This window comes from Saccopteryx bilineata, chromosome 6 (assembly GCF_036850765.1).
Source record: "Saccopteryx bilineata isolate mSacBil1 chromosome 6, mSacBil1_pri_phased_curated, whole genome shotgun sequence".
Classification (NCBI taxonomy): domain Eukaryota; kingdom Metazoa; phylum Chordata; class Mammalia; order Chiroptera; family Emballonuridae; genus Saccopteryx; species Saccopteryx bilineata.
The window spans coordinates 128,118,677-128,137,607 of record NC_089495.1 but is presented as its reverse complement, the minus strand read 5'-3'; the positions used below and the strand labels follow the sequence as shown (position 1 = coordinate 128,137,607).

The following is an 18,931-nucleotide window of genomic DNA, read 5'->3' as shown; positions in this document are numbered from 1 at the left end:
GGTGCGGGTGGGGCCGGAAGGGCGGGCTCTCGCGCGCATGCGTCAGTGCGCGGCCTGCCAGAAGGCGGAAGCGGAAGTGCGCTTCCCGGGAGTGATGGCAGCCGGTGGTTTGAGCCGCTCGGAGCGCAAGGAAGCGGAGCGGGTTCGGAGGCTGCGGGAGGAGCAGCAACGGGAGCGCCTCCGCCAGGTATGATGCCGCCGCCCGCCCCACCCCACCCCACCGTCCCCAGCTCGCGCCGCTCTCACTGCTTGCCCCGCGCCCGCAGGTGTCGCGCATCCTGAGGAAGGCGGCGGCCGAGCGTAGCGCGGAGGAGGGCCGGCTCTTGGCCGAGAGCGAGGACCTAGTGACCGAGCTACAAGGTCGGAGCAGGCGGCGCGAGGGCCTGAAGCGGCGACAGGAGGAGGCGAGTCCCGCAGCTGCCTGGGCCGGGCCTCTCTCCGGGTAGGGAGCGGGTGGGGCTTACGACCGTCATGGGGGTCTTGGCAGGTGTGCGACGACCCGGAGGAGCTGCAGAGGAAAGTAAGGGAGCTGGCCGGCGCCGTGCGGAACGCCAAGTACCTGGTCGTCTATACAGGCGCGGGGATCAGCACGGTAGGGAGACGAAGCGGGGACAGTCGCGCCCCTAGGTCGGCTCCCGGGTCCACGAGAAATTCGGACTGCCGGGACTGGGAGCGAGCCTGAGGCGCCCCCTTTTGGGTGTTTGACCTATGGACCGAATACAGTATTCTAAGTTGAGTAAAACTACTGATTAACAAAAAATTCACCTTAAAAGTGGCTACTTTTTCTTTTTTTAGAAAAACTCGAAATGACTCCATTTGAAACCTCACTAAGTAGAGAAACATCTTTAAAGGCTTGAACTTTATTATACTCAGAGACAAGGAAGGAATATAAAAACGCACATAATAGCTTAGTACTTGCAGGCACCTTCTCCTTTCAAAGTTAAGGAGGTTATTGTACTGTCCCAAGGTTATGTGGGCAGAGCTAAGCCCAAAACTGTGTCCTGATTCCCTAATCGTTTTTTATAATGTTGGAGTAAGGCAAGTAGAAAGCAAGGCAGTGCAAATTCGAGTACACTAGATAAGGAAGAGAAATGCGTTGGGTTTTGAGAAGTTTGATTGAGAAGCTCTCCTGGGCTGTGAAATATGGGTGACTAGCTTTAACAGTGTGAGCGCATGTTGTCCAATTGATGGGTGTGTGTTGAGTGTGACCTATGTGTAGGCCCAGCTGAGATAAACTTCTTCATCCTGGAGAAGCTCCTAGATGACAATAACAAGGCATGTAAGCGAAGAACAATAATGTGAAGCTGGCTGTGTTAGGTCACCAGAATAGAAGTCCAGTTACACCCTCTGTGGTCTCAGAGTTGGGAATCCATCCCACTTGTTTTTTTGCAAGCCTTGGCACTGAGTCCAGGCCTTGAAAGACGAATAAGGTTTTACAGATGAAGGGGAGAGTAAGACGCCCCAAATAGAGATGCGTGTGGAGGCCCGGTAGAAAGAATGTGCCAGGCCTGACCTGTGGTGGCACAGTGAATAAAGTGTTGACCTCCGAATGCTGAGGTCACTGGTTTGAAACCCTGGGCTTGCCTGGTCAAGGCACATATGGGAGTTGATGCTTCCTGCTCCTCCACCCCTTCTCTCTCTCTCTCTCTCTCTCTCTCTCTCTCTCTCCTTTAAAAAAACTGAATAACATTTAAAGTATATTATATCTTTAAAAAAGAAAAAGAATGTGCCAGGTGCGTTGACTGCTCTAATTTACAAACAGCTGGAGTATAGGCAGTCTGATCTGTCTGGTCACATGTGAATTCCCATTGTGAGATTATTTTAAAGCAGTCATTATCACCTCTTAAAAAGTTGTAACTGGCAGGCCCTGGCTGGTTGTCTAAGTGGTAGAGCATTGGCCTGGCGTGCAGGAGTCCCGGGTTCGATTCCCGGCCAGGGCACACAGGAGAAGCACTCATCTGCTTCTCCACCTCTCCCCCTCTCCTTCCTCTCTGTCTCTCTCTTCCCCTCCTGCAGCCAAGGCTCCATTGGAGCAAAGTTTGCCCGGGTGCTGAGGATGGCTCCATGGCCTCCGCCTCAGGCGCTAGAATGGCCCTGGTTGCAACAGAGCAATGCCCCAGATGGGGAGAGCATCGCCCCCTGGTGTGTGTGCCGGGTGGATCTTGATCGGGCGCATGCAGGAGTCTGTCTGACTGCCTCACCGCTTCCAACCTCAGAAAAATACAAAAAAAAAAAAAAAAAGTTGTAACTGGCTATTTAAAGCTCTTTTTGCTTTGAGCACTACTGTTTGAGGTTCTACTTTCCTATGCGAGTCAGACCCACTGATTAGGGTGGACTTAAGCACCAGGGAGGAGACAGGGCTCCCCAGAGAGATTATTCAGCCTGAGGAGCACAAAGCACCTTGATCCTGCCACTCCTTCTCTGTCTTTTAGCTGACTTTGTTTCACTGGTTTGGGAACTTGAGAAATTCAATAGTGTTTCCAGGCGTCCCCAAACTATGGCCTGCGGGCCGCATGTGACCCCCTGAGGCCATTTATCCAGCCCCCCACCGCACTTCCAGAAGGGGCACCTCTTTCATTGGTGGTCAGTGAGACGAGCACTGTATGTGGCGGCCCTCCAAAGGTCTGAAGGACAGTGAACTGGCCCCCTGTGTAAAAAGTTTGGGGACCCCAGGTTAGCCTATCTTTGTGGATGTAAGGCAGGAAACACCTAAAAAGGATGGGACTGGAGGGGTCTTACCTAGGAATTCACTTTCTGCATTGGCTAAGCCCTGGGGACACAGGTGAGCCTGACCAGTCCCCACCCCTCAGTATGGAGGACAGGTATGGCTGCAGAGCCAGGCTATACTTGGTGTGGGAGAAGCCCCCAGAGGAAGCAGGGCTCACTGAAGCCTCAAATGTGTTCTGAGAGAATCATTTGTTCCTGTTCTTGAAAAGTGCCAGTGCCTATAGTGGTGCCTCTTCACTGGGCTCATTTTCCTTCTGAACACTCAGGCAGCCTCTATCCCAGATTACCGGGGTCCTAATGGAGTGTGGACGCTGCTTCAGAAAGGGAGACATATTAGGTAAGCAGCCTAGTACAGCCTTCCCCTAAGTTAAGCAAGAGCAGCATGGGCCTGACGTTTGCTTCCCTTCCACCTGGCAGTGCTACTGACCTGAGTGAGGCCGAGCCAACCCTCACCCACATGAGCATCGCCCGCTTACATGAACAGAAGCTGGTAAGAGCCCCATGTGACTAGTTGGTATACCTGCCATGTCCGTGGTGTGGGGCCTGGAGCAACCACCTTGGTGCCCAAGTGGCAACTGCATCCTGCCTCTATTAGCCATGGACCCCATGATGAGCACCCACCAAGTGGTTAAGACTCCTGGTTTGACCTCCTTCTGATCCTTCTGTGCTTCCTCTCCAAGAGAAGAGGGCAGCTTCTTCTCTGAATCAATACAGAGAGGACTTATAGCAACGGTTCTCAACCTGTGGGTCGCGACCCCGGCGGGGGTCGAACGACCAAAACACAGGGGTCGCCTAAAGCCATCGGAAAATACATATTTATTATACAATACATTTTTAAATAAAATATGTATTTCTGATGGCTTTAGGGACCCCTGTGTTTTGGTTGTTGGACCCCCGCCAGGGTCACGACCCACAGGTTGAGAACCACTGACTTATAGGAAACCTGGAGACCCTCTGCTGAATACCTTCAATTAAGGGAGCCTTCAAGGGCCTGAAACATAATGACCCAAGAGAACATCTGGGCCCCAAGCCCCTGCCTGGCTGAGAGGGGGTGATGTAAATGTTTGTCCTCCAGGCTGTTCGAAATGCTTCAGTTGTTGGTGGCTGGCCCTCCTGAGTCCTGCTGGGCCCAGCCTGCTTCCCTCATTTTGCCTTCAAAGCTTCATGCAAGGTTGGAGTTGTCCTGGTTTGTGAACTCAGAACAGTTTTACCGCTGAGTGCTGCTTCCCCACAGCCCTCCTGCTGAGTGCCACCTTGTTTTCTCTCCAGGTGCAGCATGTAGTGTCCCAGAACTGTGATGGACTCCACCTGCGGAGTGGGCTGCCTCGCTCAGCCATCTCAGAGCTCCATGGGAACATGTACATTGAAGTGAGCGGTACCTCTGGGGCTTGGAGTCTGGGTGGGCCAGCAGCTCCCACTCACAGTGCTCTCCATCCTCAGGTCTGCACGGCCTGCACTCCCAACAGGGAGTATGTGCGGGTGTTCGATGTGACAGAGCGCACTGCCCTGCACCGACACCAGACAGGCCGGGCCTGCCACAAGTGCGGGGCCCTGCTCCGGGACACCATTGTGCACTTTGGAGAGCGGGGGACCCTAGGGCAGCCTCTGAACTGGGAGGCAGCTACCCAGTCCGCCAGCAAAGCAGATACAATCCTGTGTTTAGGCTCCAGCTTAAAGGTACATAGATAGCACCATGGATGGAAAGGGAGTGACCCTGTTGGCATCTGGCCAGCTTGGCATTGGACCCCAGCTTCCTACAACCTTGTTTCCTGGTATGTGTGTGGTCTGTCTGTCCCCACAGGTTCTAAAGAAGTATCCACGCCTTTGGTGCATGACCAAGCCCCCCAGCCGGCGGCCCAAGCTGTACATTGTGAACTTGCAGGTAATGGGGTGTTCAAAGCCATATCTCTAGACACAGAATGCCTGGAACATTTCTGTCCTACAGAATGTAGGCATCTTGGGCATCTGGATGGCAGGACCCAGGCTGCAGGGCATTGTGAAGGAGTGAGGTGCCGACTTCACTTGCCTTCCCTTGTCCCCAGTGGACCCCAAAGGATGACTGGGCTGCCTTGAAGCTCCATGGGAAGTGTGATGATGTCATGCAGCTCCTCATGGATGAGCTGGGCCTGGAGATCCCCCGCTATAACCGGTAAGGGGGCACAGGCACATCCTTCCACCCCTTTCCCACCCCTGTGTGGATGGACCATGTCTGTCTTCTCTCATGAGCTAAGCATAGAGAAGGTTGTGAGATGTTGCAAATAGTTTCTGAGGCATGACCGCAGTGTGGTAGCCTCTTCAGGGACTGGCCAGGGCACCCTGGCTGACGTGACTCCCTATGGACAGAGGGAGTCTGCTAGTGTGTCTGGACATTCCGTTTACCTCAGATGGCTTGGAGGGGGAGGTCCCTGAAGGGACATGCTCTCAGCAATACTGGTCGAACAGAATCTTGGTGCAATTGTTTTGGGGAGCTAGCAAATGGGAAAGCTTAAAGAAACTGTTCCTTAATACAGAATTTGTGATAATTTAGACATGGTATATGTATTGAGTAAAAAGTTTACACTTTCTTTCTCTGAATTTTCAGGGTCTTATAGGGGAAATCAGTAACTTCTTTTAATCAAAGGGTTCAAGAATTAAGGATCCCTTCACCTTCTGGGCCTGGCAATTCTTGTATGTTATGTTTGTGGTGTTCTGTAATGTGGGCCTATTGTGTACTGTACTTTTTTTTTTACATTAACAGCTCATTTTCCTTATCAGTGCTTATCTGTATCTTAAGTTTATAATATGTGGTGGTTCTACATCTCAGACACATGACCTCACCTGGGAGCCTGTAGGCCACACCTCCCTAGTCAGCTGGCCTTCTGTCCTATCAAGTCTCACAGTTGGGGAAGGGGGAGAGGGTCTGGTCCACCTGCCCTTGGCCTTTTGAGTGAGAAGTGGGGCCCAGAGTTGCTAGTGACTCATCCCTGTTGGGACTACTGCCGCCCTACCCGGGTGTGCCTGGCTACTAAATCGCCAATGAGGACACGTTCTGCTGAGGCCAAGGTAGTCTGGGAGCTTACCCCTGTTGCAACTCAGGAACAGTGGAGCTTCCTCCAAGCAAAGCCTTGGTTTTGACACAGGGAGGGAGCAGGGTCACCTCCTCAGTCAGCTTTCCCATCCTGGGGCAGGTTGTGACTGTGAGAGGCTCCTAGGCATGCCTGACACAGCTTTCCCTTTTCGGTAGGTGGCGGGACCCCATCTTCTCTCTGGCAACTCCCCTGCGGGCTGGTGAAGAAGGCAGTCATAGCCGGAAGTCACTGTGCAGAAGTCCAGAGGAGCCCCTGCGGGAGGACCAGGATACACCACTTAGCTCAGCCCCCATCCTAGGCGGTTGGTTTGGCAGGGGTTGCACCAAACGCATGAAAAGGAGAAGAGTGACATAACCTGGTGCTTGACTGAGAACAACAACTGGCACTTGGCCAATGGCTGGAACTAGTGTCACCTAGAAGGCCAGGACTGCCCTGCAGAGTCTAGTGAGAATTCTCTGGCGGTGATATTTTCACCATGACATGTTTAGTCATTTGTCTTGATGAGAAGCTCCCTTGCACTGCTGTGGTTGCCGCCTCTCCCTTCTCACATGGGCCTGAGTGTTGACATCTGGCTCATCCAGCCTTTTCCTAAGGAGGTGACAGCCACACCTTCCTGTGAGAACAGAACTCGGGATATTTCACACCAGGCCTGCCAAGAGGAAGCACATGCTGCCTTACCTCATTCACCAGGCTAGTAGTCTCAGGGGCTTCAACCCTATTTCTATCAATACTTCTTCCTAAAAATGTTAACTTTATAGTAAACATTTTTCTTTATTGGTATGTGGCAAAGGCGTGGTTTTGAGCCTTACTTCTCAGCAGACCGTTGTATTGTTATTAAACATCTCTGCACTGTCTTCATGTCACTGGGTGACTGCCCTTCTAACGCTGCGGGTGGGTGGGAACAACCTCCCGGCTAGGCTCTTTGCTGATGGGGCAGAAGGTGCTCCACGTGGTTCTGCCCCGCCCTCTTGCCTGGTCTAGCTAAAAGCGGGGACGCGCAAACGCTGTTGGCTGCAAACCCAGGAGTGGGGCGGGTCTCGGGCCTGGCAGCGCGCACCATTGATCGAACGCGGAGGGGCGGGGTTCAGCTTTGACAGGAGAAGTCGTGCACGTCATTGGCCGCTGGGGCGGGAGGGCGGGCGGATCAGCTCTCGCCATTGGTCGTGCGTGGCTGGTGAGGCCCGCGTGACAGGGCGAGGCGGTGACGGCCACTCGGGAGTTGTGAAGAACGGTCTGCGCGGCGGCTACAGGAACATGATCCGAAACGGGCACGGGGTGGCGGGCAGCACCGAGCGGCAGGGCCCAGGGGGCAGGCACATCGTGCGGGTGTGGTGCGATGGCTGGTGAGCTCGGCAGCGGGCGTTGGTGGGAGGGGGCCGGATCAGGGTCATGGTGGCCACTGCGCTGCCGCCTGGGGACATGTCTGTGAGCCAGCCGGCCTTTGCCTGGAGGGCTTCGCTCGGGGCCGGGGCTCGGCCATCGATTGTGGGGGAAAGGTGGCAGGCGGCGGACTCCGGCTGTTGGGGCCCGGAGGACGCCTGGGACCCGGGGCCTCCTCTGCTGTGGCTGCGCGGCGTGAGGGTCCACGACGCAGGCTAGGCCCCTGGCCCAGCCGCGGGGACTCTGAGGGTTTTGAGATAAGCGCCTTCCCGAAGGCGCACCTTCCCCGACCTTTACCAGTAAGCCGCCGACCGAGCCAGTCCAGCCCGATCAGCTGGTGGACCGTGGTAGCGAAGGTCGTGCGCATCTAATCTGACCAGTCTAATTGTTTAAGTGTTATCTGAAGGAACCAGGCACCCAGAGGTCTTCCCCAGGGTCTCTGTTCTCTGTGCCAGGCTCCCCTGCTTGCCCAGCACAAGACCAGAGAGATTCTCCTGGGTGTCTGGGCAGCATCAGCGCAGGAATTGCGTGACTCCTCCAGGACCCCCAGTGAAGCCTCCGGTGCCCATCTGCTCTCTTCTGGCGAGCTAGACAGCGGAATTGTTCAAATATGTTTGGGGCTGTCAGGTGATAACCTGCCACCTGCAATGCTTCCTCAGATCTTTACCTGATGGAAGCAGAGGAGAAAACACACCCTTGTTTGTGTGCTTCTGCACTTGCATCTGAATCATTTTGGGAAGAGAGAACCTGGCTTCTTGTCTGTGGACTCGGACCTTGACCCTGGCTAGGCCAGGTCTTTACCCCAGCCAGCCACAGCCCCAAGGCTGTAGTGACTGGGATACACCTGTACCCAGTGCCATTTTGCATTCGGTGCACCTCCTGGCCCAGTCCTTCCAGTGGTACCCCTAGATTTGGATTTCCCTGTTATCTTACCCTAGGGCCAAAGCTTTGTGACTCTACAGGCTTGTCTGCTGGAGCCCTGTGTGGTGAGATGGGGGTAACAAGTGGTATTGAGAAGAATGGTTCTAAGCTACCTGGAGAAGCAAGGACAGCTTCACCTATTCAGAAGGCAATGTGAAGTCGTAAGAAGTAGAACTAGCTTAAGGATGCAGATCCGGACATGCAGAGCAGTGGAGGGGTCTCCCCAGCACACACAGGAGGCCAGTGGGAACCAGGCATACAATGGCTACTGTCATATAATGCCTTCAGTTGAGAGTTCACACTTAACTAGGATCGGATTTGAGGGTCGAACTAGGATGTGGAGGACCCAGGTTCAAAACCCCAAGGTTGGCAGCTTGAGCGCAGGCTCATCTGGTTTGAGCAAAGCTCACCAGCTTGAGACCAAGGCCACTGGCTTGAGCAAGGGGTCACTCAGCCCCCTGATCAAGGCACATATGAGAAAGCAATCAATTAACAACTAAAGTGCTGCAACAAAGAATTGATGCTTCTCATCTCATTTCTCTCCCTTCCTGTCTGTCTGTCCTTATCTGTCCCTCTCTCTGTTTCTGTCTCTGTCTCTCTCTCTCTCACACACACACACACACACACACACGACTCTAGAACCAGGTGACGGGGAGGTGGTTGTTGACCCCAGAGTCTCTTTCTGGAGGCTATGTGGTAGCAAGCAGGATCTCCAAGCCAGCGATTGCCCTTGTTCATTGGTGGGACTTGGTTTCATTTTGGCCCCAGAGACTATCCACCTGTCTCAGGGTAGTAAAAAATTAAGCCCACCCCTCCCTGAATTTTATAGCTTAAAGGGATCAGCCAAATGGTGCTTTGCCTTTGGGAGGGGGGCGTGAGGTCACGCAGTCCCAGGATTGGGGAGCAGGGACTGTTCTGTGTATTCTCTAGCTCTCAGGACCTGCAGTCCTTATCCCTGGGCACAGCCAGACGCTTGCTGAATCTGGCCTTTGGCCCAGGAACCAGTGCTGTGCAGAACTGAGCACCCGCCTCACCTCTGAAAGCCCAGCCAAACCCTGGGGAGCAGCTTCCAGTGGCGGCTTCTCAGAGGTTTCCTAAGGAAGCTGCAGAGGAGCTGCATACCATTGCCACCTATGGGCCATATACAGTACCTGCCGTTTTCAGCCCAAGTTCTGACTGCCGTGCCCTCCCCACAGCTATGACATGGTACATTATGGCCACTCGAACCAGCTGCGCCAGGCACGGGCCATGGGTGACTACCTCATTGTGGGTGTACATACCGACGGTAAGCTAGGACTGCTGTGCCCACCCCACACTCCCATGCCTAACTGGGGGCTGCCCAGTTGTCAGGGGGAATCCCCAGTATTACCTGGGACTCTGGTTGGGTGAGACCATCCAGCAAACTGTTCTGAGCAGCTGTGCTGCCTCAAGGACAGGGTGCTGGCTGCTTAGGTGTGGGAGGGCATTCCTGCGGCCCACCCCTCCATGAGTCCTACCCTTCTCTCTTCTCTGGCCTTAGAGGAGATTTCCAAGCACAAGGGACCCCCAGTGTTCACACAGGAGGAGAGGTACAAGATGGTGCAGGCCATCAAATGGGTGGACGAGGTGGTGCCAGCGGCTCCCTATGTCACCACACTGGAGACGCTGGACAAGTACAACTGCGACTTCTGTGTACACGGCAGTGAGTGGGCACTCAGGGCAGGCTCAGACCACAGGGGTCTTGGGAAGTGCAGGGTCTTCTCATGCTTTGGGGAGTTCTGAGCCCTTTGGGGATCTGAGAGCACTCTGGGTCCTTCCCCAGAAACAAGCCCAGGCCCAAGGGCAGGCCTGGAATGGGGGATTGTGAGCCCTAGAGGTGTTGGTGGCTTAAGGTTAACAATCCTTGTTCCTGTGTGTGTTACCTCTTAGATGACATCACACTAACTGTTGATGGTCAGGACACCTATGAGGAAGTAAAGCAGTCTGGGAGGTACAGGTGAGACCCATCATGACCCCCTTTCGAGGAGTGGGACTCCGTGTTCCCCTCACTTCTCTTCCTGCAGGGGGTACGTCCAGGCCGTGGCCTATGTTTCTGATGGCCGTGACTGGGACTGGGAGGATGCTGCATAGCAGAATGTCCCAGTTTTCTGCCATAGCTCAGAGCATTGAGGAAATGCTGCTCTGTGCACAGCATGGCCACAGGCTGGGTTACCCTTAGGTGGGCTGACATGAGAGCTTCGACCCTACTTCTGTTGCCACCTCTGTCCCCAGAGAGTGCAAGCGTACCCAGGGCGTGTCTACCACAGATCTCGTTGGCCGCATGCTGCTGGTGACCAAGGCCCATCACAGCAGCCAAGTGAGTCTTTTGGGATGGGGGCAGACTCTCTGAGGTCCCCTAGCTGAGGACATTGCTGGGACGGAAGGAGGCGCATCTACCTTGCCCTGCCCTTGTCCCTCGGGGGACTTCAGGACCACGGGCTTCAGTGTTCTGGATTTAGCCACATCTAGAGGGCAAGTCCCCCAACTCCCACCCTTCCATGCAGGAGATGTCCTCAGAGTACCGGGAGTATGCAGACAGCTTTGGCAAGGTGAGTGTTTCCCAGATCCTCACCCTCCATTCTGCTTCTTGCCTCCGGGTACTGACCAGGTACTGACTGACCATCACTGCCTATAGGAGGAGCAAGGACTGCCCACAGACAGGTAGCCTCTAACCAGGCGGCCTGGATCTTTCTCCCTTTCTAGACCCCTCACTTGACAACTACCAGGGAGATGCTTTTCTCAGAAGGCCACAGTGGCCTCAGGGTGCGGGGTCCCCACTGTTGTGTCCAGTGGCCTTCCTGGATCTAGTGGTGGCAGGTGCAGTGCCTTCTGTGGCCACAGGGTGGAGCCACAGTTCCATCAGCTGCGGCGGGGGGTGGAGGGGTGGGGGGGGGATCATGCAGCCTGACCATAGTTTGGAAGAGGCACTGGGGTCAGTCTTCACCCTCAGTGTCCCTGCCTGAGACACCTGCTGGGAAACAGCACCTGAGCCAGTGAACCAGCTGGCAAACTGCCGCTGGGGCTTACAGTTCTGGTCTGTAGCCCCCACATCTGCTTCCTCCAACCCACATCTATGCCTCCCAGAGCAGACAGGCAGGCGTGTGCAGGCAGACCCAGCTCAGAAAAGGGAGCGGTAAAGAAGGCCTGCAAGGCCTCTGTCACTGACCAGATCCCTCTTGGCTTACAGTGCCCAGGGGGGCGGAACCCCTGGACGGGGGTGTCCCAGTTCCTGCAGACGTCCCAGAAAATCATCCAGTTTGCTTCTGGGAAGGAGCCCCAGCCAGGGGAGACAGTCATCTACGTGGCCGGTGCCTTTGACCTGTTTCGTATCCTCTGTGAATGGGGGCTTGCCCCAGCCCTTTACTCTGTATATCTATACCTGCCCTAGAGAGTCCTCACTGACTTCTTGAGGCCCTGGGGTGAGGTGGCTGGGGGGCGCCATGGTTGGCAGGGAGTGCCGAGGGCTGATGGGAGGGAAGCTGTTTCTGCCCTGTTGTTTGCTCCTGAACCTGGACTTAGACATCGGGCACGTGGACTTCCTGGAGAAGGTTCATGGCCTGGCAGAGAGGCCCTACGTCATTGCTGGCTTGCACTTTGACCAGGTCTCAGCCCCGGACAGTGGGTCGTGGGGGCCCTCTAGGCAGGCACTGGTGGCCCATGGGGAGAGTGGTCCTGGATGCTGCTGGAGGCAAAAAGATCTGGAGCCTGTTTCTGGGACAGAGTTGTTCTCCAGGCCTTCCCCACACTGGCAGGGCACCTGACAGTGTACCTGCTGACCCACCCCCAATCTGGCCTTAGGAGGTCAACCACTACAAGGGGAAGAACTACCCCATCATGAACCTGCATGAACGGACCCTGAGTGTGCTGGCCTGCCGGGTGAGCGTGGGGCCTGCCTGTTGAGCACAGGGTCAGTAGGGTGTGCCAGGCAGAATGGGGAGGAGGTCCATCAGAGACCCTGGACTACCAGCCCTGTCATGCTCCCTCCTCGAGTCCCTGTGTCCCCACTGGCAGCCTCTCAACTGGCATTTAGGTTCATCTCCCACCACCCTCTAGTTAGGTAGGATCCTGGCTAACTAGCTGTGCTTACTGTTCCCACAGTATGTGTCAGAAGTGGTGATTGGGGCCCCTTACGCAGTCACAGCAGAGCTTCTCGACCACTTCAAGGTAAGGCTCCAGTGGTCTGGGTCCTGGACAAGGCTGGGCTGAGGCAGGAACTAGGCAGTGGACAGAGGTTATGCTACCTTCCTGGGGGCAGGAGACCACATGGAGTGGTGATAGGAGGGCTCCCTGAACCATGCTTCTCTGCAGGTGGACCTGGTGTGTCATGGAAAGACAGAAATCATGCCTGACAAGGACGGCTCTGATCCATACCAGGTGGGGCATGCGAGCTCAATCAAGCCCCTGTGTCTGTCTGAGGGCCTCACAGTCTGAGAAGGCAGGATGTTAACGAGCAGGAGTAACATCCCACCACACCAGGTCATCTGGGAAGTCTCCTTGGGGTCCAGAGGGGGGCTTTGATCTCCCCCTTTCTCCCTGGCCTCCAGGAGCCCAAGAGAAGGGGCATCTTCCATCAGATTGACAGCGGGAGCGACCTCACCACGGACCTCATTGTCCAGCGCATTATCAAGAACAGGTGAGGCCTCTGCTAGGCTGTTGAAGCACCCAGAGCCCAGCGGGCCCGAGTAGTGCACAGAGCTCACCCCCAAATTCCCCCAGGCTGGAGTATGAGGCCCGGAACCAGAAAAAAGAAGCCAAGGAGCTGGCCTTCCTGGAGGCCATGAGGTGGCAAGAGGCGCAGCCTGAGAGGGAGAGCGATGGTGCCTTCTGAAAGAGGAGGACTGTCAACAACAGCCCTGGAGGTTGGCCCTCCCTGCCTTGCTTCCTGTGCCTCAGAGTCTGACTCACATGGTTTCAACAAAGCTGTAGAACCCTCCTCCCCAACTGTCTTGTCCCTGGAAGGGCTGGTGAGGAGGTCACTGCCTCCCATCACCTTGCAAGGCACCTATTTTGCAGCAGGCCCTTGCATTCTTCCCACTAAGCTACACAGAAGTAGCCCAGCACAGTAGAACTTCCCAGCACGCAGGATGAGCAGAGGGTAACTTCAACAAGAGGGGTGCCACCCCGTGTGCCTGGGGAGGCCCAGCTTTCATCTATCTGACTACACTGTGCCCTGTGTAATCCCACCCCTGGTCAGCTCCTGAAGACCTGAGCTACACACTTCCTGCCTGCCCAGCTCAGTAAGAGTCCACTTCAGGGAAACAGTGATCGGAGAGGCCACCGCCTTTCCTCCTGAGGGTGCAGACCAGGCTACCTCCTGCATGGGCACCCTTCTGCCCCTGTGTCCTGCTCTCAGGCCAGCCTCCTGCTCTCCCCACAGATCTCAATCTTGTGCATAACTGGCTAGTGTGTAACGAAATAAACCTGGTGGGAGGCGCTCTATGTCAGGCTGGCAACCCTGCTTCCCACCACCCATCCAGCAGGGAGGGGAGTGGCAAGTGGCCTGGCAGTGAGGAAGCCCTCAGATTGCGGCCCCAGACCTTGGGGCTGCCTGCTTCATGTCAGGTTATAACAATCAGGAGGGGAGCAAGAGCCTAGTGGGGTCCCCCAGGCCTGGGGTCTGTCACCAGGAAGATGAGAGGCTGTTTCTGTAGCTCCACAGAAGGCCACCCATGCAGGAAGGCTTGCAGTGGGGGTTGTCCACAGAATCTCAGGGTCTCTGGCACACAAGTTGGACCCACTTGGAGCAGCCCTGTGGCTACAGGTTGCTGACCTGATCACCTCTGGGGCAGAAGGAGGATAATTTGGTTGCTTCTCCATCCAGCAGTGAGGAATGTAATGGTGTTTTCTCAGCCCCTTCCTCCTTCCCTTCAGAATGCTTTCTGCTCTTCAACTGCTGGGGAGGAAGGGGACATCCTGTAATCTGGCACCATGGGAGCCAAAAGCCAGCATGGCTTCCCTCTAGTAGAAAGTGGGCCTTTCCTTTCTTTCGATTTTATTGCAGTCTAACTCAGAACTCCTGGCAGAAACAAGCAAGGTGACCATGAAGGCGCGAGTGCGGTGCGCGCGCGCACACACACACACACACACTGGGCAGCCTCCAATCCCTTGTCTCCTTCCCCAAGGTGGGGAAAACTAAACTGTGAGAGGCACAGGGCCCTCTCTGCACCTCTACCCCATCTGGGCTCCCCCAACTTGAGGAATCCTATGGTGCCAGATCTCACCACTCTCAAGATACCTAGGCTATAGGGACCCACTGAGCAGAGGAACTAGATAGGCCTGGGTAGACTCAGATGGGGCAGACTGGAGAGTGGTCAGTGGGCTTCTGGATGCTTGAGTCAGCCACAGACCTGCCTGGAGCCCACCATAGGGTGGCATCCGAAGGTGAGGACAATCCCAAAGCAACAACCAGGACATGGCCTGGGGGGTCCAGGTCAGCACCCCTGGAGACACATCTACCTAGATACGATGGAACTGAGATCCAACCAGTCTCCCTGAGCAGAGGGCCCTGAAGCCCAGCTAGCCAGGCCCTTCATAGGGTGGGGGATATCCCCGAAGCAGGCCCTGGACCTCTGAGACCAGGGCTCAGATGCTCACATGGGCCCCAGCTAATGATCCTAAGGAAACTTAAAAGTCAGCTTCAATGAGGAGGGGGGGGGGGCAGGAATCCACCTGCTAGATTTCTCCAGTAAGACAGTGAGTGAGCTGCCAGCCAGCACACAGCTCCTCCCTCCTCGGGGTAGAGGCAGCTACCTGGAGCTGGGTGCACTTGGTTGGTTGGTTGGCAGGTTCTTCTGAGCAGCCTATTCCTCCTGGAGCCACAAGTCTGACTGCTCTCTGCTTTGTTTTGCCAGACCGAGCCTATTCATTGGCACCATGCCAGCTTCATTGTCCTAGGCACAATGCTAAGGAATCGGGGGGTTCCAAGAGAAGAGTGAGCTTTGGGCTCAAACCAGGATTCCAGGCAGGAGGACAATCTGTGTTGGGTAGTTGTATCTTCAGTAGGGGGCATTGGAGCTGGCTGAGTGAAGGGGGAAGGCGACTCTTGCTGGGACTGGAGAGGTCAGACATGGTGAGCAGTGGGGGCTCTAAAATGCAGTAAGGCTGGGGGCTCAGAGTTCACAGCACCATTTTCTTGGAACAGTGGGGTTGGGGCTGCTCCTGTGCAGGGTGTTTCAGGAGAGCTGGTAGCCTGAGGGACCTGGAAGCAGGTAGTGTAGGCTGGGGCGGAGTCCAGGTTTATGGACTACAACCCGGCCCTGCTCCCTCCAGCAGCGCCCCCCATGCACACATACTTAGGCCTCTGAGCTTATCATTAATTCACTTAGCGTTTATTGCGGGATGGGTGGTACTGGGTGCCATCTCCTTAGGGGTCTGGGTATGTGCTAGCTGGACTGCCTATGGCGGGGACACCTGCGGGAGTCAAGCTACACCCAGTGTCGGGTCGGGGGTTCAAGCGCTGCGACAGTCTGCGGCATGCAGCGACAGGAAAATAACTGCCTTGCCCTGGAAGGTGGCGCGGTCGTCAAGGAGTCGCTCATAGATCTGCAGGTTTGGGGTGCCGTCCTTGACACAAATGGTCTGCGGGCAAAAGTAGGCTGAGGGGGCGCTCCCCACCCTCCAGCGGACCCGCCGCCCGCGTTCACAGGGCTCGGCAGGCTGGGGGCGCAGCTCTGCAAAGGCGCCAGGCCTGCGCGAGGTTCCCGCGCCCACGGGGGCTTTGGAACGCTGCGCGTAAGGAGACTCGCGGAAGCTGAACAGCAGCCCCGCATATCGGCCCACCAAGTAGGAGCTGGGCCACGCTGCCTGCTTGTACTACGCGAGGCCGCGAAGCGCCAGCAGCCGACACAACCCCAGGACGATGGCCACCAGTGACGCGAGCCAGGCCATGGAGACAGCATGTCAAGGGCGTCAGGGCTTGGAGCTGCGGCAGCCAGGCGCCTTATATCTGAGGAGGACCTGGGGGGACAGGCTTGTGGGGCGGTACAGAGGACCTGTTGGCTTGCTCAAGAGGGTGCAGACCCTTGCTGGAGGCACTGCAACATCCGTCCAGCACTTGGTGGGGGCCTGACTCTCCCATTCTCTCCACCTCCTCCACAGTCCAGTTTGTTTCCAGCCCTGCCTACCTGCCTGCTGCTGGGATGGGGTGCCCATGGTCTGGTCCAAGGTGTCTGAGAGCAGGAGCAAATGGGGCTGCATTTAACCCCTAACCAATCTGAGGGCATCCCAGCCCTGAGTCACCCCCAGTGCTCATAATGTGGGAGAGCCACTGACCGCACTTGCCCTTGCGAGACCATTTTTCCCGTCCTAAAGGGGAACTGTCCCCAGGGCCAGAGTTTCTTGAGAAGAGTCAGTCTGGGTGGGCTGGGGCCATGGTCTGTTTCACACCCAAGGGGTAAGGCTCTACCAACAGGGCTGCTACTGGCAGTGTCCTCTAGGAAGAACAGGCAGGCAGCAATGCCAGGCCGGGGCTCTGGAAACTGGACCAGGGGTAGCCAGACAGATCCAGAGACCCTGGGGATGGATGGCCTCAGGAGCTTGAGGCTTTCTCTCCATTTATCTCCCAAACATTGGTCCAAACATTCTGGGGCTGGCCAGAGGACAGGAGACATCACTGCCCAGTGGAGGTTCATTTATTGCGCACCTTCTATGTTCCAGCATCCAAGAGATGAATTGGAACTAGGCACTGATTGAGGCAAAGCTGGAAAATTGAGACGGTGGCAGGATGGCTCACTGGGGGAATGACACAGAGCACTCAGGGGGAGATAAGGAAAGGCCAGGGGACATCTACAAAGGCAGTGGTGTGGCCCTGCGCCTATGGAGGAGGAGTCTGGGGAGGGAGAGCAGGCTGAGGCTGGGGGTCCAGAACTTCCTGGGAAGAGAAAGATGACTCTGGGTGTGTGCAGGGCCTGCTAGGCAACTGTGCGCCCAGATAGAGGTGGACTAAGTAGGCCCTGAGAGAACCAGGCTGGAACCCAGGAAAGTGCTGAGGAGTCCAAGTGGCAGGAAGTATGGGTGGTCCTCAGGAGGCCACTGTGTGACCTGGGGCAAGCTGGGAACCCCTCTGGGGCTAAGAGCAGCTATTCCAATGGACAGGATAAAAGCCTGAGAAGCTGGGTCCCCATGGGCACTTCCTGTCACAGGAAAGAATTCCCAAAACAAGGCACAAGTCCAGTGGGGCAGACCAGGATAAAGTCAGAAAACCCTGGGAAGCTGCAGGCACTCTCCTCCAATGGGGTCCTCTGTAGTGGCCCACCTCCCTCTCCTGAAGCCCTTGTGACTCCCTAGAACCAGACCCATTGTAGACAAGAGAGGCTTCGACAACAGAGTAGCTGCCCAGAACCCAGGGCCAGATGTAAGGTCTGCAGGGTGATGAGAATCCCAGGGCCTGAGAAGGTACCAGGCAGGGCCACCAGCCCTCACATGGCAGGTGACATTGGTCATTAGATTCACTCAGGCTCCTTTCTTCCTACTCACACTCCCCAAACGTCTTCCTTTGGATGTGTCCTCCAGGACAGCAACCACTCAGGAGGCCCTGCAGCTGGGTTTCTGGCCAAGGGGCACTTGACGTAAGGGTTCAGTAAGGGCGATGGTCCCCAGGGATTCCTTTCCTCTGGGCACAATATTCAGGCAGGAAGTAGGACCAATAGGCCTGCCCCTCTGAGTGAACTGCCCTGTCTTCTCTCCCCAGGATCTAAGGACAGGTAGATTCAGCAACTACCACCCACTAGGCCAGCAGTTCTCAAAGTGTGCGCCAAGGTGCACTGGTGCACCCTAGATTTCCAGGTGCGCCCTATGGTATTCCAGAGAAATATGTGCTTGTTGGGGACCAAAAAACCAACAGGGTTTTTGGAGTTTAGATTTTTGGGGGAGAGGTGTGGGGAATTGGCTGTATGCTGACAGTCTACCCAACCCCCAACCTCACTTGCCTGTTTAGGTTGCAAAAGGCTGTTAAGCTGTGGTGCTGGATTGTTTACACTACCCTCTATTTTCTGGGAAAGACTGGAGGCAAGTTTCTTCTATCTTTTGTTAGGTGTAAAGCTAAGATGATATAGTCTGTCCGTAAAGTCATGGTGCACTTTTGACCAATCACAGGAAAGCAACAAAAGATGATAGAAATGTGAAATCTGCACCAAATAAAAGGAAAAATCTCCCAGTTTCATACCTATTCAGTGCAGTTCAATGTGGGCTCATGCACAGATTTTTTAGGGCTCCTTAGGTAGCTATCCCGTATAGCCTCTACAGACTCATCACTGACTGATGGCCTACCAGAATGGGGTTTCTCCACTAAACTGCCGGTTTCCTTCAACCGCTTATCCTACCGAGTAATGTTATTCCTATGTGGTGGCGCTTCGTTATAAACGCACCGATATTCATGTTGCACTTTGGTCATGGATTTGAATTTAGCAAGCCACAGAACACACTAAACTTTCCTCTGTACCGCCCACATCTCGACTGGCATGGTCGTGGGCTGCTCCGCTGTATACACAGTGTTACATCATCATCTGCGCATGCGCACATGCTGCCACATCATCCTACAGAAACTGGGTTTTCCTTTTATTTGGTGCAGACTTCACATTTCTATCGTCTTTTGTTGCTTTCCTGTGACCAGTCAAAAGTGCACCATGACTTTACGGACACATTGTATATGGTGGAGGTTTTGGATTGATGATTAAACATAAGGAATTATCTCTTGAAGCCTTTTGGATTTCTACAATAGAATATGTGGCAATATCTAAAGAAGCTTTGAACATTTTACTACAATTTTCAACATCCTATTTATATGAATTAGGATTTTCTACTCTCAACACAATTAAGAG

The 18,931-nt window shown here is 55.1% G+C and overlaps 3 protein-coding genes across 5 annotated transcripts; 2 read left to right on the top strand and 1 right to left on the bottom strand.

Annotated features, from left to right (window-relative positions):
• Positions 1-37: 37 nt before the first annotated feature.
• SIRT7 (sirtuin 7) lies at positions 38-6,649 on the top strand. 2 transcript variants are annotated; one of them, XM_066235952.1, is made up of 10 exons: positions 38-187; positions 267-404; positions 488-592; positions 2,994-3,064; positions 3,145-3,217; positions 3,997-4,095; positions 4,168-4,404; positions 4,529-4,609; positions 4,770-4,876; positions 5,951-6,649. In XM_066235952.1, the coding sequence occupies exons 1-10, from the start codon at positions 38-40 to the stop codon at positions 6,147-6,149; spliced, it is 1,260 nt and encodes a 419-aa protein (XP_066092049.1). In that variant the 3' UTR covers positions 6,150-6,649. The 2 variants fall into 2 exon arrangements, with proteins under 2 accessions (XP_066092049.1, XP_066092050.1); XM_066235953.1 differs by lacking the exon at positions 5,951-6,649 and adding an exon at positions 5,309-5,396 and having other exon boundaries at positions 54-187.
• A 330-nt stretch (positions 6,650-6,979) lies between these two features.
• On the top strand, positions 6,980-13,553 carry PCYT2 (phosphate cytidylyltransferase 2, ethanolamine). Of its 2 annotated transcripts, XM_066234955.1 has the most exons (13): positions 6,980-7,138; positions 9,293-9,381; positions 9,616-9,777; positions 10,005-10,071; positions 10,347-10,431; positions 10,619-10,663; positions 11,302-11,440; positions 11,634-11,716; positions 11,913-11,990; positions 12,213-12,278; positions 12,423-12,488; positions 12,659-12,747; positions 12,831-13,553. In XM_066234955.1, exons 1-13 carry the CDS (start codon positions 7,050-7,052, stop codon positions 12,940-12,942), a joined length of 1,170 nt encoding a protein of 389 aa, XP_066091052.1. In that variant the 5' UTR covers positions 6,980-7,049; the 3' UTR covers positions 12,943-13,553. The 2 variants fall into 2 exon arrangements, with proteins under 2 accessions (XP_066091052.1, XP_066091053.1); XM_066234956.1 differs by lacking the exon at positions 9,616-9,777.
• NPB (neuropeptide B) lies at positions 13,134-18,258 on the bottom strand. Its single transcript, XM_066234958.1, is given in 1 exon segment — positions 13,134-18,258. A coding segment is annotated over 1 exon segment (438 nt). The 5' UTR covers positions 16,002-18,258; the 3' UTR covers positions 13,134-15,563.
• Positions 18,259-18,931: the final 673 nt, after the last annotated feature.

Coding starts and splice junctions, on each gene's coding strand:
- SIRT7 (XM_066235952.1), top strand. CDS start 38: ATGCGTCAGTGCGCGGCCTGCCAGAAGGCGGAAGCGGAAGTGCGCTTC. Junction 188..266: donor AACGGGAGCGCCTCCGCCAG/GTATGATGCCGC, acceptor CCGCGCCCGCAG/GTGTCGCGCATCCTGAGGAA. Junction 4,096..4,167: donor ATGGGAACATGTACATTGAA/GTGAGCGGTACC, acceptor CTCCATCCTCAG/GTCTGCACGGCCTGCACTCC.
- PCYT2 (XM_066234955.1), top strand. CDS start 7,050: ATGATCCGAAACGGGCACGGGGTGGCGGGCAGCACCGAGCGGCAGGGC. Junction 9,382..9,615: donor TGTGGGTGTACATACCGACG/GTAAGCTAGGAC, acceptor CTCTGGCCTTAG/AGGAGATTTCCAAGCACAAG. Junction 11,991..12,212: donor TGAGTGTGCTGGCCTGCCGG/GTGAGCGTGGGG, acceptor CTGTTCCCACAG/TATGTGTCAGAAGTGGTGAT.